The sequence below is a fragment of the Miniopterus schreibersii genome (assembly GCF_964146895.1).
Source record: "Miniopterus schreibersii genome assembly, chromosome: 5".
Lineage (NCBI taxonomy): Eukaryota > Metazoa > Chordata > Mammalia > Chiroptera > Miniopteridae > Miniopterus > Miniopterus schreibersii.
In genome coordinates this window covers 7729691-7749298 of record NC_138106.1, presented here as the reverse complement: position 1 = coordinate 7749298, position 19608 = coordinate 7729691, and the positions used below count along the sequence as shown (strand labels likewise).

The 19608-nt window shown below is 43.9% G+C and overlaps 2 protein-coding genes across 6 annotated transcripts in view; one reads left to right on the top strand and one right to left on the bottom strand.

Annotated features, from left to right (window-relative positions):
* CHAF1B (chromatin assembly factor 1 subunit B) overlaps window positions 1-19608 on the top strand; it is a 371302-nt gene that overhangs the window by 223301 nt on the left and 128393 nt on the right. The window lies entirely within an intron of this gene.
* HLCS (holocarboxylase synthetase) overlaps window positions 614-19608 on the bottom strand; it is a 156937-nt gene continuing 137942 nt past the window's right edge. For 3 of the 5 annotated variants that reach the window (XM_081138884.1, XM_081138880.1, XM_081138885.1), the window contains exons 7-11: window positions 12863-12930; window positions 11049-11224; window positions 7451-7565; window positions 5688-5901; window positions 614-3829 (exon numbers count right to left, since the gene is read on the bottom strand). In XM_081138884.1, the coding sequence (XP_080995010.1) occupies window positions 3658-3829; window positions 5688-5901; window positions 7451-7565; window positions 11049-11224; window positions 12863-12930 (745 nt within the window). In that variant the 3' untranslated portion in view covers window positions 614-3657. The remainder of the gene's footprint in view (window positions 3830-5687; window positions 5902-7450; window positions 7566-11048; window positions 11225-12862; window positions 12931-19608) is intronic. The other 2 variants (XM_081138881.1, XM_081138882.1) reach the window with 1 other exon arrangement.

Sequence of the window (19608 nt, the reverse complement as noted above, 5' to 3'; positions counted from 1 at the left end):
AAGTTGTAATTTATTGTAACTGTAAGACAGTTAAGGTGGACTGGGGACTGCCACAGATAAGATGGAAAAAAAATTTTTCAAATAAATGCCAGAAAATTAAAGTAGCTTAAAATGTTAGTGAATCGTAGCCCTTGTCTCAAATGCATCATTTAAGCTGTTCCTAAACCTAAGTTTGATATGTAAGGTCAAGATCTTAAAACTGTCAAGACAAAAATCAAGCAGTTTCATATGAGTAAAAAAAAATTCTACAAGAACAAAATCTGTTCTTTAGTTATATTAAATTTATTTTTAAATTTATAAACTTACATTAAGTTGTATTAAATTTATTTCTCATCTCAAACATTTGTTTTTTGTTTTGTTTTACTTTTGGGTTTTGCTAACTTTCATTCTTTGGAATAAGATTTCTCTTTTGTATGACACAATACATTTGTCAAAAATACATTTTAAAAAAGCACCAGCTTCTTAATACTTAGAAATGCATACATATTCTTTACCTTGTAAAACTATTTATTTTGTAAAAATATGTTTAAATATGAATAAAAATACTGTAACCAAAAGTAGTTGCCTATTTTTAAAATGAAACTTGTGGTAAAAAATAACAATGAGCCCAAACTGTATAGAAAGTCTTAAAGTTTATTTTGGTAGACTTGCTTTTTATAGGCATTGGCTTAAAGTAATTACTTTTCAGACATGATTCTTTGAAAAGCTAAAAACCACTTCCTTTTATTTCAAATATGCATAGCAATGACCCAGGAATAAAGATTCTCCATTTTCTGCCTTTTAGCAGCAAACAGATCTACAGAAGTTAAGCCTAAAATGTCTCCCTTTGCATTCTGAACCTGTTGGGTGAGGCTGGCTTCTCTCCCGGTTCTCAGACTCGGGGGTATATTTGGGGGTGGGGCATGCTATCGACCTGGGCCTGTGCACCCACCCCTCGTCGGTCAGGTCACACTGAGTGTACAGCAGCAGGGAACCCCACTGACTGTTACACACTGGCCACAAATCCTTCCCATTTTGCCCACACCCTGTGAATGCAGCCAGGATCTGCCCAGGGCCAGTTCCTGAAATCCTCCAGGAGTTGAGATTTTCCTTTCACTCTTGCAGGAAGCCCAGCTACTGCTGTGTCCTATAGTGGGCACTTCCACAAGTTTCCCTGAAATCTGCATTCAGCTCAGAGATGTCCTGCCTTTTACGCAACCTGTTAGATGCTCAAGCACAGCCTCTAAACTGGGAGACCAATCAATGTCCTAAACGCACACACCAATCCTGAGTTCAGTCGTGTTTTAAAGATTATGAGGACCATGCAGTTTCAGTTAAGACTTTAAAAACTCCTTGAGATAAGACTGCTGGGTGCATGAATGCCCCAAATCGATGAGTGTGTGTGCGAGTGGATGGGTTTCCCTGATGCTGACAGCTCTAAGCAAAATGCCTTATTCAGCTATACAAAGCAGAATTTTTTGTCAAAAGTCTTTGGTTAATCTGAGGCAAAATCAGGTTTAGGAGAAACACAGCATCTGCTTCAAGTCCATTTTTTGTCTCCCTTAAGACAACTAGATGTCGTCGGCACAAGGAAGAGCAGTCTTACCAGCACAGAGCAAAGCACGGGGCCACAACAGCTCTATCTGCTTTGACATGGCCACACTTCATTAGTTTTAATTTACAGAAAGGAAATTAAATGATAACATTTTCCCCCAAAGCAGAACTGTCTAGAATAGGACTTCGGCTTAAAACAAAACATAGTATGTTTTTCATTAAATAACCCCCCAAAGAAATTCAAAAAGTAATGATGGCAGCTCTGAGAGATGACTTGCCTTGTATTACAAAGTTTGAGAAATGAATGTGCCCGAGATCTTTCTTCTTGATGATGCTTTGCAGATGCCCTCTCAAGGGTGAGTCCATTTTGTAATATTGAGGTGGTGTGGACTTTTACTTAAACTTGGGACTAACTCCAAAAGAAGATTTGAGCATTGAGGAGAGAGTGGCCTTTGGGGGGGGGGGGGGGGGGTAATTCTAACTGATGTCTTAAGTTGCAAAAATTACTTTTGAAGTTCTTTTAAAAAAGTTACATTTCCAAAAAAGCACATACTGGGTTGGTGTACTTAATTGAACATTATTTTTTCCCTTCCTATGGGGCTGCCTGTGCCTGGCTGAGGGTGCACTGGTTTTATACTGGAAGCTGTGAGTCTCGGGAATTAGCCTGACTGGCTAACGGCTGGATGAAGATAGTGCTGGTTGCACAATAAGGCAATTTTGTTCAAAGCTGAAAGCTCCATCACATTTTCTTTCCACTAATTTCTGCTGGGACTGACAGGAAGAGAGAAAAGTGGGCAAAAATTGGCCTTTTACGGCTGAAAAGTAATGTGTGTGATTCACCAGTTCAACAGAGATAGGACTTACATGGGAAAAGCATGGAATACATCTGGAAACAGCAAATGTATATCAAAAGGCTTCCTTTCTTTTGTTCTTCGATGGAGACTTTTAGGATATCAGATTTTGAAGATCTGTTAAAGAGCGCTCTCTCTCTCTCTCTTCTCTCTTCTCTCTCTCTCACACACACACACACACCCTCCCTCCCACTTAAATGATGGTATTCCATAACAATAACATTTTCTTTCTTTTCGATTATCAGAAGAAAGGGGCAAAAAAATGATGATTTGTGAATGCCATGCCATGTACTCCTGTATTCTGTGCGCGGTCTCGCAGGAATGCTCCACATTTCAAAGGCGCCTGAACAGGCTTAGAGGCTCCAGATCTTCCCTCGCATGTGGTAAGAGAGCGAGCCTTCATCTCCAGCTGTCAGAGCCAAATCGTCACCCCACATCTGAGCAATGCCTAATCAACTCTTTCAGGATCTTGAACTTGATCCCATCACTTCAGAATATGCAGTAAAATTAAATCTATGAAAGGAGAGCTCATAAATTAATGTCAAAGTAATTAACTGATTTTCTCGGCAAGATCACTGCAACCCTCCCAGCTGGATGCATCTCTGCAGCCATCAGACATTGCTATTGGACCACAAACCACCAGGCCGAGAGGAACTCTTAGAAGCTGACCTTCTCCTTTCTTCGTTAACACAAAAAGAACACGAGAACTAAGTGCCGACTAAGTGCCCTGTCTGACACTGTAGGAAACCGCCTCCCTGGGTGCTTATAAACAGCTGCCACACCTCCACCTCCCCACTGGCCTGGCCCCAGAGCTTTCTTTGATTTGCTTTTTAATAGTCTAGGGGTAAAGGTTTCCACCACTGGGAAATTTCTGAATTATTCCACTGCGGTTTCCACGTAAAAAAAAAAGGGGGGGCAGTAAACACACATCCAAGTCCAAGGGGGGAGAAAAGTGTCACCTTCAGCAGGGCTTTACCTGAACTAAGCCTTTGCCACCTGGCAACCCTCCACCCAGGTCTTCTTCCAACACCAAATGAAGTAACTGACAGAACACAAAGAACAGGGTAACTGGAGGGAGAAAAATTCACCTACACCTCTAAGTTAGTTTTCTAGATCCATGGGCGAGGAAAGAGCAGAAGTGGAACTGGAATGCTTGCCGCGGTGGTCGTGCACATGGGCCAGTCCTGAGTCGTCAGAGCCACTGTCCCGTCCCACTGCTCCAGTGCCAGGCCCACTCTGAGCGCCCAGGTCCCCGGCCATCTTCCCAAGGGGACTACTGCTGTTTGGGGATGATGAGGTTTCTGAGCATGTCGAAGGAGTTGCCGTCTGGATGTACAGTCACCACCTGGCCATCTTCCTGGTGAACCTGGAGGAAACCAGAATCATCCAGGCCGACGACTGACACCTTTGGCCCCTCAGCACTTCCCAGGCAGACTTGCTGGGCACTGGAAGTGAAGCACAGGGAGGTCATGGGAATGTGACGCAGCTGACTGAGGCAATTAGTCAGGTACTAATCCATCATGCGGAGGGATGTGGGGGTGGAGGGTGGGGCCAGGGAAGGTCAGATGCATCCAGTCCAAGCTCCCACTCTCACAGTCTGCGTGAGCTGTTCTGAGACGACTAGAATAGCCAGGGTGAGGGCAAGTCCAACAGCGGGTTAGGAACTGCTTCCCTCTTTAAATTTTTTAAAAAAATTTATTGATTGATTTTAGAGAGAAAGAGGAAAGGAGGGGGAGAGAGAGACATCGATTTGTTGTTCCTCTTATTTATGCATTCACTGGTCAATTCTCTTACGTGCCCTGACCGGAGACTAAACCCGCAACCTTGGTGTATCAGGATGATACTCTAACCAACTGAACTATCCAGCCAGAGCAGGAACTGCCTCTCTTAATAACCATCTCTAGGCTGGCGATCTGCACCATTTCCCCCGCTCTAGCATTTTTAAGAAACACTGTGCAATGCTCCAGGTGTTTTGGCTGAGATTGGGGGGAAAGAAGCTGAGTTAAGAAGCTTCATCTTATGAAATAAAGTTGGGTAGCATCAACTACAAGTTAAACTCATTCTAATTCTCCTTCTTTTGAATGTTTTCTAAATGTACAGAATTTTAACAAGTACAGAATTTCCTTCCCCCAACATTTTTATTTTGAAGAATTTCAAACTTACAGAAAAGTTGTAAAAAATAGTGCAAAGAACCTCATAGTTTCCCTTACTTAAATTTTCATTAACTGATCGCGCATGCTCACACGCGCGCGCGCACACACACACACACACTTTTGGGGGGCTGACATTTAAAATAAGTTGTAGGCATCATGACACTTAGATACTTCATCATGCATCTCCTAAAACAGACCATCTCTTGCAAAATCCTAACTCCACTCTCACCTTTAGGAAACCTAACTGATGCACTAACATTACCTAGCACAGTGCAAGTTCAAGTTCCACCACTGTCCCGTTAATATCCTTTGTGGCTATTTCCTCCCATCTAGGATCTAATTATAAAGCACATATTGCATTTAGCTGTCATGCACTTTAATCTCATAAAGCCCCACCTGCATGTCTGAGAAACTGGCATTCTGAAGGGTAGAGGCCTGTTGGTGTGTATCAGTGCTTCTCAAACTCAAGGGTGTGAGAGTCCCCTGGAGTGTGCGTTAGAGCACAAAGCTAGCTGCAGCCTCAGGGTTTCTGATGTAGGAGCTCCAAGGTGAGAATTAAGAATCTGCATTCCTCACAGGTTCCCAGGTGAGACTGCTACTGCCGCCTGGCAAATCTCACTTTGAAAACCATTGTTATCTAGAATGTTCCACAATTTACATTTGTCTGTCTCCTCACAATTAGATTCAGCTTAAATGTGCTGGCAGGAAAACTCTCTGGTGATGTGGTCTTTCCAGTGCATCCCAGTGGGAGGCGAGAGGCCAGTTGGTCCTGTTACTAGTGGTGCTAATCTGCTCAAGGTGGTGTCCCCCAAGTTCCTCCATCAGAAATTAGCCCCGCCTGGCCAGGAGTGGCTCAGCAGTTGAGCACCAACCTAGGATCCATGAGATCGAAGTTCAATTCCTGGTCAGGGTACATGCCCAGGTTGCGGGCTCGATCCCCAGCAGGGGAGTGCAGGAGGCAGCTGATCAATGACTCTCTCATCATTGATGTTTCTATCTCTCTGTCCCCCTCTCTCTTCCTCTCTCTGAAATAGATATATTAAAGAAACACACACAAAAACTAGCTCCATAATTAGTTTCTCAGTTTAAGATACTGACCTATTGACTTAATAAAGGAATTTTAAAGGAATGAAGACGAGCCGGCACTGACCTGTGTGCCCAGTACTTATAATAAAGGGGGAGAACACCATTGGGCCCTTCGTTCTGAAACGTGTCAATCAGGTTCTCCAGCACCGTCACAGTTCTGGCGATGAGATGATCAGATCTTAAGGGCTCCAGTTCCACCCCGTGCTCCTTATTGTATTCTGTGATGAGGTCGTTGATGCATATGGTAGGGTTACTGTTAGTCACGTTAAATCCACAGCCTGGTCAAAAAATGAACAAACAACTGAACAACATGAGCAGCTCAACCTATTGATGACCCTACATGTTCCTTTCAACCACCTGGGAAGAGGTGCAGCTTTTACTGTAACTACATGCTTTCCTGTCCTCATTTTGTGTTTAGTGTCCCTGCCCACTTAGGGAACGACATGTATCTTTGAGGCACCTTCCTTTTCACTCTTCCTTTATTATCCTCATCAGGCCAGGACTGTCCCAACCTTACTGCCAGCAAGCTGGGAGGAAGCAAACTGCTTCTGATTCAATCGCACAGAAGCCAAGAACAGAACAGAACTCCTCAGAGTTGCTTCTGAAACGATACCTCGGGTGATCTAGCCCAGAACTGTAGCACAGCTCAGACAACCTCTTGTTTCTTTTCCCACTTGAGTAACAGAACACAGGCTTGAAAAGAATGAACTTTATTCAGGTCTTAAGGAGTAAACTGGGTTCAGAGATTTCATAGCCTGGTTACGGTATAACCCTAGAACACATCTTTTAATACTTTATCCTTGGACATCTTTGGTGCTAGGCTTACGCTGTCAGCAAGGGGCCAACCCATTTTCAGTGGCTCTTTACATGCTCCCAAGCCAAGGCTTCAGGAAAGTGCGTTACCAGCAGTGGGGCCTGAATAGGCTTATCTCTGCTGTTACTTAACACCACCATCCTCTCCGGGAGCCCTTAGTCAAAGAAGCCAAATCCACATATTCAGCAGGGCCCTGAATGAACCTCAAAGGGGTCTTCAATCAGCAATGAAATGCTGCAAGAACTAGGCAGAAAGACGATAGTGTTTTCAGGGCCTCTGAGAAACCCCCCCCCCCCAAACTCTTCCTTATACAAAAGTGATGTTTATAATAACGCTATTCTTCAGTAAACGTTCTGACCCATTCTCAGAGTGAAGGGAAGGACTGACTGGACTCAGCATTCTGTGTTTTTTAATATGCTGTCTTTAAAATATAAAGCAGTGTAAGTTGCACCTGAAAAACCAAGTAACTCCAGCAACAGGGCAAGATCTGCAGGGGTTTGTTGGTTCATTCATTTAGCACCACACACAATACCTGAAACGCCTATGGAATGTAAGGAATGAAATTAAGTGTACGCGGTGCTGAAAATACTCTCTGGATCACATGAAAATTCTATTTTTAATTTTTTGAGGAGCCTCAGGTTCACAGTGGCTTCACCAATTTGCATTCCCACCAACAGGGCACAAGGTACCTTTTCTCCACATCCTTGCCAGCACTTGTTATTTCTTATCTTTTTGATACTAGTCATTCTAACAGGTATGAGGTTTACTCGCTGTGGTTTATTTTCACCATTTCTAATTCAACAAGCAGCAGAAGCGTGGAAAGGTGTAAGGAAATGCATGGCCATAGACAGGAAGGCTAAACCCCTCGAAGCACTTTCAACCAATCTGCCTTGTATCCTATAACTACAAGACTCAAAGAAAAAGTAATTCATATGATAACTCACTCCCCCATGTATAAACATTTTTATTTTTATTAATTTAAAAATGCTGGGGAAAAGGCTTTAAAAACTTACCAATAAGTATATAAAATGTTTCTCCCATAAGCGTGGAGTTAACCAGAACTCCGCCAAGTTTCACAAGGTCACTGTAATAAATGTCGTTGGGCCACTTCACCCGTAAGTTGATGTCCTAAAGGAAAGTTTGCAAGTTAATCAAGCCATCACAGGACACCAGGGACCAGCTGAGGTCCTCCAGCTAAAAGGAAGGGGAACAGAATACTCTCGAAAACAGAAACATGGGTCTTCATCATCTCTTCTTTTTCAGAATGATAATCACTTCCTTGGGACAAGCCAGTGTTAAAGCACCTCTTGGGGCTAGAAAGGGAGAGACCTCAGGAACATATCTGGCATTAATTCCCTCATTCTTTCCACCCCCATCACTGCTTATCATCCCTTTCTGAAGATGCCTCTCTGGTGAATTAATATGATAATTCATATGATAATTAAGCCACCACCACAGAGCAGCTACCATGTGCTAGATGCAGGGTTCAAGGAGCCTATGCTCAAGAAAAAGATGGCCCTGGATTAACCAATACCGTGAATGGCAGGTAGACATGGCTCAAATAGAACACTAGGAAGATACCAAGGAGGAACTTGTCTCACTGAGTCATCCGAGAAAAATGCCAACCATCGGCTTGGGTAATGTGAGTAGATTTGTCCTGAAGGGTATGGCGTGGGCAACTCTGCCTGTGCCGTGGTCACAGTGAAACAGTCTAAGGGTGACGGAAACCACAGAGTAGCAGATAACCTGCGAGTGCCAAGGGGTTGGCTATTCCTGCCCTGGGGACAGGCTAGCACTGAGCCCCTTCTCAGCACTAGTTGTATGTTCCCTCTACTAAACCCGTGTTGGCAATAGTGTCATCCCTGTTGAACAGAAGAGGACACTGAAGCATAAAGAGATTGCGTGGCTTTCTGAGGTCACACCGCTAAGATGTGACAGAGCCGGGCTTCCAACCCAGGGCTTTCCAACACCAAGCCCGGTGCTTAACACTATGCTACATATAGCTTATTGCTTCCAAGAAATCCCTTCTCTTCTTACAACGGGCCCTCTTTCACCTCGGCCTTTTAGAATGTGTTTCTGTTCAAGCTCACCGCCCTGGTAGAGCGTTCTATGCTGAGAGAAGAAAAGCAGGAACCCAGAACAAAAGTCTAAATAAAACATGGGGTGCTCACCACCACCCATTACTGAGAAGGAGCCTCCTATTGCTTTTCTGTCTAGAATAGGGCTCTCAGTGGAGGGGAGGGGAGGCATTCTGCCCAGGAGACCTTGGGCAATATGGGGAGACATTTCTGATTGTCACAACTTGAAGGAGCCCTACTGTAACCTGGTGGGCAGAGGCCAGACATGCAGTTCCACGTCCTATAATGCACAGGACGGCCCCCAATCAAGATGTGGGGGCCCAAATGTCCATGGTGACAAGGTGGAAAACGCTAGTCTAGAAAACGTGTCACATGGAGACTGGCCTTGGTAAACTCCGGCAATTCCCTTTCTCCTCACTCTCCTACCTTGACACTGTGCCCAGCACAGCACCCCCGCCAAAGCTCAGTACAGCTCTGCCATCCCGTGGGTGGCACTCACTTCTGCGAGGCCCTACTCTCAAACGTCTGTGTCATTTCCCATGCTGAGATTCACTTAGTTAAGGATGTGGTTTATGAAATTTGGGGTTGTCACGCAGGTAAACAATGACATCTATACCATGATGAAGAGGAGGGCCACACATGATTATTTTTCGTTGTCTCCATCATTATTCAAATGGCTGCTGTGGACCTCATATATAAAGCACTAGGCTAGGCTCTTTGGGGACCAAAATAAAACTAATCCTGCGTTCAGAGAGCTGGTTACTCTGTAGGAGACAGAACAGGCGCACAAATAGCTCTGCTTCAGAGCCATCCGTGGGGACACCATAGAAGAGGCTCAGACATTTGAAGTTGGTGTTACAGGAGGGACAGTTTGTAGATTGAGGGTTCAGGAAACAGCCTTTGAGTTGGACCCCTAGGACAACTGGAACATCCAGAGCAGGAGCAGGAGTGGAGGCTGGGAGCAGGGCTGCAGCAGCCCACACAGATGAAAACAGCAGCAGCCAGAGTGGGTCTAGAAGGAAGGGCGAGCATTACAATGATGCTGTCTAGTCCTGGGAGACTGGGCAGTGACATCTGGCTAGGGACAAGTCAAGGCCCCAGTGAAGGATGTAAGAAAGGTGAACTCTAATGACTTGGGTGTATTTCAATCATCCTGTAGCTGTACTGCGCAAGTGAATGTGTCTGTGTCAAAAATAAATGCAAATCTGAACCAAAGGCACATCATACAGGTGAGGCTGAACTGGACGACTGCAAAAACAGGATATGGACTTGGGTGGGAGTTTAAGGAGAACGGAGGACCCCACTCCATGCACTGTTACAGCCCCCAGCACCTGGCACAGCAATTCACACATAGCAGGCACTCAAAGAATGCTCGCTAAGTTAACAGGTGAGGCTACAAGGTCAAAATCACAACCGTGAAAGTGCTAAACAGACCAGGCTCAGTATTTTGCTTATTTTCCTAAGACTAATTAACCTGTTGCTAGGGTTAAAAATCTTTCCCCCCACGACAGAACTTTGTCTTCTCCACTGCTTTCTTCCAGATGAAATGCCCAGCTCAGGGGCTATAGGCTGGGCCTGCGAAGGTTTGTGACGGTATAAGGAGCTGAGCCCATCAGACAGCAAGGGTGCTGAGTGCCAGTAACAAAGATCACAGTTCATTGTGCACGGTGGTGGCCTGACACATACCCAAGTCCTTTATACAGTGACTGTGAGGACATGGCTGTAGCACAGGGCACTTGTGGGCCAGAGGAGAGCTCTGCTGCTAGTTTAAACACAGATGACAGGCCTCCTCTGAGAGTCACGAGCTCAGCATCTTGCCTCGGGAATTAATATGATGACTGTTTCTAGCCTGCATAAGTAAGAGCTATAGGTGGGAAGAAGGCAGGAGACACCCCTCCCCCCTTTTAATGGCCATATGAAATTCTTCCCACAAAACTGAGAAGGGAGATCCGGTGAGGGGGAGGTGGGTACCAGAGAAAAGGCTTTTTAGTCACTGTGTTAACTGCCCCTTTTTTCTTGTCTTCTTAATCACTGTCACCAAAGCACCCAACAGTAACGATGAAGCCGCCACATCTGTCCCTACAGCTGGGGGCAGAGTCCTGAATGAACCTGCACACTGAGCCCGTACAACTGCAGACCAAGGAGAGCTCTGCTGAGCACAGACTGTGGTAATGAGAGTAGGAAATGAGAGGGATTTTCTGGGTCTATTAAATAAGCCTTTTCACCAGAAAATACAGACAAATAGCTCCATCCAGTTCAATGTGCTTCAATTAAAAAAATAAAAAAATATCACCCTTACTAGGCTGTTTGATAACAGGACAGAGGGAACCCCAAGAGAGAAAGCCATTCTGGCGAGCTGAAGCGGCTATAAATCCCGGTGGCGCTTTTAAAACTCCAGGAACGCTGCTGCCAGCTTTGCAAAGAGCAGGCCAAGGCTCTACATGCAGTCATCATGCAAACATATGCTACACACAAACCAAGCCGACATCTGCACGCAGGGGTGGGGACATAAAGGTGAGGCAGCCGCACGTACCTGGTACCCAGGAATGGACCTGACCGCCTCCACCACAGCCAGGGACATCAGATGCTGGACAAATGGGATCCTCTGTCCCAGCGGGGATCTCAGTGGGATGGATACCAGCAGCGTAGAAAGAGCGCATCCTGCGGGGCTCAGCCATACATTCCTTCCTCGTCCTGGAAGACAGCCCACTGGGAAACTGGCCACTTTGATACATGAACAGACTCAGACCCATGCTGTGTCATAAAATGGGCTTAAGGACTTGAAGCCACACACTGGAGACATGTCCCACCTGAATAAAGCTGGGCTGATGAAGACACTTACGTGTTCTGGGGTTAACTCAACAACAGAGCTTTCCAAAATCTGAAGCTCTGTTGCTGAACAAGTTTCCAATAATGAGCAGACTGTTCTGCTTCTGTGAGCACATCATTTGTGCTTTGATGATGCAAAGTCTTATAGTGTGGGAACATCACTCTCAATCTAATTCTCACCATACGGTAATGCAGGCGAAACAGAGATGGGGAAACCAGACCGAATCTATATTAGTCCAGGAGAGGTCCTAGAAGCCCCTTTTTAGAAGTGATTCTATTGTGGTGATGGTCACACAACCCACAGCCCTGTGAATATATTAAAAATCACAGAACTGTACACTTTAAGTGGGAGAACGGTATGTTATATAAATTATATCTCACTGTTATTTTAAAAAAGGAAGCTGAGGCCCTGCCAGTAGCTAAATTAGTTAGAGCATCATGCTAATGCAACAGGGTTGCAGGTTTGATCCCCAGTCAGGGCACATACAAGAATCAACCAACGAATGCATAAATAAATGGAACAACACATCTCTCTCTCTCCTCCCTCTCTCTCTCTCACATTAATAAACAAAAAAGGAAGCCAAACTTAAAAGGTGATCCCTGATATTAACATTCTGAGTTATTTTTCTTAAAATAGAAGTTGGGAAAATAAAATAATCAAAATGGGAGGTATAGTTAATCAAAGTTTTTCTTTTTTTAATCATCATATTGAGTCCACAGGTTTTGATAAAAAAAATTATCTCTTTATATTCAAAAGAAATGTTTAAGAGAAAGAAGCAGAAAACTGGATTTCTTATTTCTTTGCTCCTTCTGAGAAAGGTATAAGAGCCTAAGAGTTAAAAGCACATTTGGGTCAGCCTGGCACTGGCTGGGGGTGGGGGTGGGGGGCAGAGGCAGGTGCCTCCTGCATGACCACCAAACTTAGAATCTGCTCTCAGCCAGACAATGAATTCTGGAAGGATGTGGGCTCTTGCGTCTGAGACAAGAGCAGGTGGTGGAAGCTCTGAGCAGCCCTCTGCCTCTCTGTGGGCACTCTGTGAATGGGCACGGCTTGAATCCATGCAAATTCTACTGTCAGCTGGGGGAGGGGCTGGCAGGTGCAAGGTCCCTTCATGTGAACTCAGTGTAGATACACTGGACCCTCACAGAGAACCCTCAGGAAAATAACTGTCTCTATAACACAGTTATGAGTCACAAACTGCAATGCCTAGAGTGTGTCAGAAAGGAGACTTTAGATGTAGGCAACCGAATGTTAAAACCAACACAAGCAGATGTCAAGTGATTACGAGGTGTCTCAGTTTGAGAAAATGCTTTAATTCTACTAAGGCTTACTCTTGCGATCAATTCCACCCCTCTTTCTCCATTCAGCCTGCAGGATGGGGGGGAGGGTATGAAAACAAAGGACTTCTAACTGGAGTCACCTCCAGGATCAGCATACTCCATCAATGGGCTCTCTGGCCACAAGGCACAGATTTTAGAAAACAGACAAAACAGAAATGATAACAAAAGATGACTGACCTTTGCCCTGTGTTTGGCGGACTGCGATGGCTATTAAACCCATTTCCTGTGGCATCTCAAACATCAACCTGCAAATGGTGGGAAAGACTGGTCAGCCAGAACAGGGACATGGGCAGGAGATCCTTCAGCGCAGACAAAGTGGGGACACTGTTTACACTCATTTGTGAACATGTGGGTAAGGAAGGGCCACCTTCCGGCTTTCAAGCTCATACCCCATCCTCAGCCTCTGGGAAGACTGAGGCGGGGGAGGCATGTGTACCAGCCTGAGCTGCTAAACAGTTTATTTAAGACATTGTTAGACTATATTTCTTGGGAATATCCCATCAAGTTCTTTCTGGTGTGGCGTCCCTTCTTCGAGTGACAACTAACAATTCCTGACATTTGTTTCTACTTACAGTGCATTTCTGTTCGAACCCTAGAACATAATCATAACAGAAGTTTCTGATTATTCAGAAAACCAATATGGTGGCAATAAAGCCGTTTAAAAGATACACTCTCCCCTGAGAACTAATTATGTTTTAACTATAGTAAATAAATCTACACCTTCTGAGAACTCAGAGAACCTTGGGTCACTTTAGGCTTGAGTTCTGCTTTTAAAATGGTCTCATTTAAAAGAATACAAACTTCCCTTCGGGGGGATAGGTAGAAAAGTGCACTGTATCTCCACCAAACGAGGCAACAGTAACTTTTTTCTGAAAAAGAAAGAGGGGGAAAAAAACCCTCTCTGCGAATTTCCTCCCAGCTACGTTTTACATATGTTAACTCTGTGTTAGGACGGTTTTCCTCTGCACTCCCAGGAGCTGCTGACCAGGTATTAAGCAGGCATAGTTCATGGTAGGATTTATTAAAGCAAAAATCAGGTTTGCCCACTGTCAGGGCAGCTGCTGGGGCCTCTTTGAATACTTTTTGGCGGAAGGAAGAGGCAAAGGCACAGATGAGGGAAAGATGGTATTCTGTATAAACAAAGTTTCCCATAATAGTTTCCAGGGTTCCAAAGCACCCCCGTGCCAAGGAGAAAGGGCCCTAAAGAAAGTCCACACTCTGAGTAGCTCTTCCTCCTCTCCTCTAGGCTCAAGGAATGTGTGGAACTTTACAAACGGTAAGAGAAGAAAAATACTTAAAAGCAGAGAAAAATAACACAGTGTCTCTGTGCACCCCTGGGAGCTGTGCACTGGTGTTTGCAGGCCCCGGGGAGGAAGAGCCCCGAGACACCTTTTCTTGCTGAAAGAGCTGGGCCCGACGGGTAGAGGCCAGTTGGGCTACAGGCACAGCGCTCCCAGCAAGCAGGCCACCTGCCTGCAGGCCAGGCCTACTTCCATCTCCCATGAAATACAGCTCCAGAGGTATTTCTCTTGGACACCATGAATAACCCATTGAGATCGACGGTGCCTAGACACCGTCAGGCTCCAAGAAGGAAGTGTCCTTTTCTTGTGTTGGACTGATAGAAAGGCCTAAGAAGGAGGCTTTGTCTGTGAAGGGAGGTAAATTGTCTTCCAGCCACCTCTGCTTCCCAGAGGGCCCTGCAGCCCTTCACCTGGGCAAGGCCATGGGCTCTCAGGAGGAGCTAACAAACCTCTATGGGAAGGGGGTGATTTAGCACATTGTGAGCACACTGAGGCGGCACTCTCCATGCCAGGCAATCTAGGATGTTCTTTAAACAGACATTAGACACTTCATGTGCTGTTGCCAGCGACGGTGACGGTGGGATTGGGGGGTAGGGGGTGGGGGATATTCAGAAACCAAACACAGACTTCTAGAACAAAGAGAAATGATTAAGGGAACATATGCACTAAACTGCTGGAGGCTTGGCAGCAGTTAACAGGGCATATTGATGAGAAGACTAGGTTTGTGCCGCTGAAGGCCAAGAGGAAACGGCGAGGAGGGAGACGAACGGGGAAGGGGGCAACGCTGAACCGGAGACAACTGGAGGCCGCCAGATTTATTTGTGCATCTGAGATAACTCTGGGGGCCAAACCGCACGGCCACAGGCAACAAAGAAGCATTTATGAACCTTGTAAACTGTGCATCTCTCCAAATGAAGTTGCGAGTCTGCTTTAGCAGCAAGGAGGCACCGTAAATGCATTTCCATCCAGGCTTGATGATATTCTCACAAAAGGAAACAGAAAAAGGACAAAGAAGAGGGGCCTGCACCGACCCCACCCTGCTGCTGGGTGCCTTCTTTCCCTGTGGGCGAAGGCTGGGGAGTAAAAGGCTTCTCCAAGGGGCAGCCGAGTGCGCTCACTGTAGTACCAGCTGGGCTACAAGGAAAGCGTTGTTTTTGTCTGAAACATCCGGAGACCCATAAGGGTCCCTCTGCAAACAGGACAGTGTCCTGGCCACTGAGATTCCTAAGGACATCACAGGACCTACTGGGGGCTCTGCCAGCGGGAGCGTCCTGAATTTCATGTGGTCGCTGGAATAAAACTTCAATAATTAAGACTAACCTAGAAGACAGGCCAGTATGAATTAGTGAAAATTCTGAAAGAATAATCATCTAAATTCATACCCAGTCAATCCACTTTGGGGACCCAAACCTAAGGAAATAGTCGACATTCATCATAGTGCTATACAAGTAAAAATTTGTAAATAACCTAAGGAATTCAGCAGGGGGGTGGTTATGTTATTATGGTACATGAAGTCAATGGAATAATTTGTAGTCATTAAAAATCATAGTTATGAAGACTGTAGAACATGAATGAAATGCTTGCAATAGAACCTTAAATTACAAAAGTTTGATATAAAAACTACATACACTTTTACTCCAACTATGTAAAATTCATACAAAAGGAAGGGATGAGATTTGACAAAAGCTCTTTTCTTTCTTTTTAAACTTTTCTTTAACATGATTAGTTACCTTTAAAATCATTTTGAAAGTTTTTTGGGGAAAGCAGGATTTTATGTTCAGATATATTTGTAATTAACTATTCATAAGTACTACTAAGAACAGGACTAAAAGATCTGCTTTAAAAATAAGACAGTAACAGTTATCTGTAGCCCCATTTTATTATAACCAATGAGTAAGAGCTTATTTGATAGTAATTAATGAGCAGAAATCCATACAGCCAGTTTTTCGTATGCAATGAAATCCTTAAAAATGTTATGCCTTCTCACCTGGTGACTGTACTTCTATGATTAAAGCCTAAGAAGTATTCAGACAGGGAGACAAAAGGATCTGGGGCACAACTACTCATCACAATATTACACCGTGAAAAATCAGAAACAATACCAATAGTCAATGATCATGGTAGGGGAGTTTTGAAAAAGCATCACAGCAGCCCCGCACGAAAGAGTCAATGCACCACCGGCGATGTGGGCAAAAGGACACCATGAGGTGATTTGATCAAAAGCCTATAGACAGCATGACTTCAATGATGTTTAAGATACACATTTTAAGTTCTTAGGAACTATAGCAAAATATTAGTTGCAGTTATTTTAAGGAGTATAATTATTCGAAAAATATGGATAAGTACAAGGCAGAAAATAAGCCATCCATAGAAGTCCTTCTTGGAAATTTACCACCCAGAGATTACACAGAACAGAAAGAAGACATTCAAATCATCATATAATTCTGTCTTTACCTTCTGGAGATTCCCACTGTTATTGTCTCCTCTTCTTATTAAAGGTATATATTCTTTTACACTTTTTCCCCCATTAATAAAACATGCATAGATATATTTTACAAAATACATTCCTGACAACTGTAAAAATTCATTATTTGAGGTACTAAAAATGATGCTGATACACAGTTGTGGACTTTCTTATTTCATTGGTAATTAATAAGAAAGGCTTAAGAACAGTATCACTGGTCTCATTTATGCAGGCTCTGTACTGCTATGTGCATTGATAGGAGAATCCAGGGCACACGCTAGCGGCGGCTGTCTCCAGAATGTGGAGGCATAATTATGTGACGATTTCAACATTTTTTGTGTTGTTCTATGTAATCTCTGGGTAGAAGAATTTCAAGTGGTTTTATTTTCTTTTTTATACTTTTCTGAATTTTCTAATATTCCTGCACTTGGAGTACATTCATTTTATAACCAGGAAATAGGCTATTAACAAACAGAGTTATGTAAACCCAGCTCTTCTTCAAGTAGGTTATGCACGCGTCCACCAGCTCACTAGCTGGTGAGTAAACTCCTCCATTCCAGAGATCACAGACTCGCAATGCAAAGGCCACCAACTGTCCGAGCTTTCACAGGCTCACTGCACACATCCTCCTATAACTCACACGACATGCCCATCCCTTGCACTGGGTGCCTGGTGGAGCATGTGGCCTCTGCAAAGGTGGCAGGCTGAATCTGGTTATGGTCCTCGCACAGATGCCTCTGGGCTGGGGAGATGGCAAGGAGGAGATGGCCTGCATGCAGCTGCCGGCATCCTATTTTAGTCTTTGTGAGCCATATGGTCTCTGCTGCCAATATCCTCCCCTGAGGCCCCAGCCCAAAAGAAGCCCTTGATAATATGTAAATGACCAAGTGTGGCTGTGTTTCAGTGAAACTGTAGACACAGAAATGTCCATTTCATATATGTTCATGTGTCACAATATAGTATTTTTTTGAATTACTAGACTTTATTTTTTGAGCTTTAGGTTTATAGAAAAACTAAGCAGAATGAACAGAGTTCCCTTCCCATACACCCAATCTCCCCTCAGTTTCCCTATTATGAATACCTCATATTAGGGAGGAACATCTGTTATAACCGGTGAGCCAATATTTGTTCAATACCAACACACAGAAAGTGGTGGCCTAACTCTGGCTCACCTGGTTAAGGTGCAGGGTGCCAGGTTTTTGCACTGTGAAGTTACTGTTTTTCTACTGTAATTAATAAATACTTGGGGAAAGGTAAATGTCTCTCATAAAATTTAATCTACTAGTTTTGCATCTGTGAATGAGTCTTGCTTGACTCAATTATTTATTTGATGATAGCCAAACAGTGATTTTCTGATTCCATCATTTTTTTCATATTTACTTGTTGGGATAGTACTGTGAGAGCTCTTTCTTCTCCCCACTTATTTATCTTTCTAATTACCTATTTATATCAGAATAGACTTAGGGATTCTTACTCAATAGGTTATACACTTTCCTATCATTATTTATTTTGAAGCACAGTTGCCCCAGATTGGGCAAGTGGAAGAAGCTCCTACAAGCTGGTTCCTGGTTCCTGCAGAGATGTCCCAGTTCTCTTTCAGCATTTCCTTACTTTCTGGCATAAGAGGTTCCAGGCTCCTTTTGAACTTTCTCAGTCTCAGCCCTGGAATCGGCCATTTATGTAAGGAGATTTGGCTTCATTTAGTGGAGAACAGTATTTATAAAACAAATCTGGATGCTAGGAAAAGAGCTAGAAAGTGTTTTCCTTCCTTCCTTCCTCCCTCCCACCCATACATCCATCCATCTACCTTAAAAGCCATGAATTCACTGGAAACTCCAATTCCACTCCAACACAAGGTTCACTCTGGTCTCCCCTTTCTATATTTGTAACTCCTTTCTCCAATAATGAGAAATCTGGCTCGCATTATCTCAAATGTATTCACTTATTTGCTCAACACTGTAATACACAAAAGTGGTTTCAGAATTGCTGACCCATGCTACTGTGAAAAACAAACTTACTAACTCGGGTTCAATATTTATGTAGTTCCTTTTGTCTTTAGCCTGAGGGGATATAGTAAATATTATGTTTAAAAGTTCCTTGGGCTTGTTCCTTCTTCTTTTACTTTAGTGTGGTTATGTTATTAATGTGAATTAAGCTTAGGCTTAATTGTACTTCTGTATTCCATTATAGGGTCCTCGATCCAATCTTGCTGCTTCTCTATTTTTAACTTGGTTCCAAGGGTCAGAACTGTATAGAAAAGCATACTTTGAAAAGTGTCTCGTCCCCCTTCTACCTAGATCTCCCCTTGCTCCACTCTCTGTAAATAACAATTCAACTAATCTCACTAGTTGCTGATTTGTTCTTCCCATGGTTTTTCCTGCACGAATGAACAGATACATGCATGTTTTCTTATTTCCCTTTCTTCCTTAGAGAAAGTTACCATTTTGTAGATACTCCTTTGCTTTTCGTTTTTGCCCTACTTACTATAAACTAGAAACATTCTCTCTAAGTTCACAGAGCTTCTCCTCATTCTCTTCTACGGCTAAGTAATACCCACTGTGTGAGTGGAGCCTGACTTACGCAACCACTCCCGATGCACAGGCATTTAGGCAGAGTCCAAAATGACAGGACAACGAATCCCTCGTTCACATGTATTTCTGTATTGTTGAAGGTGTATCTTCAGGGTAAATTCTAGAAGCGGGAAAATGCATATGTAGCTTTGTTAGATATTGCCAGGCACCCCTTCATTACCAATGAACCCGAGTGGACAGGGTATGTGTCTCTGAGGAGCCTCACCAACGGACCACGACGTCACACTCTTTAGCATTTGCACCTCACTAAGTAAGATGCTATCTTTAGGACACATACACAATCATATTCAGAAAATGTCCATTAATTCCTATTTTTGGAATATATTTATCAAGATGTTGAATTTTATAAAATGCTTTTCAGCATCCTTCTCCCTCCCTCCCTCCCTCTGTCACACACGTGCACACACACACACACACACACACACACACACACACACCACTCTTGGCTACTACCTCAATATGACAGGCTCCTTACAGTGAGCACACCGGCCAACATAGCACCATTCCCACTCGCTTTAAGATTTCTCCAAGGCCTTGTGAACTAATTAATTAATCAATAACCCATGG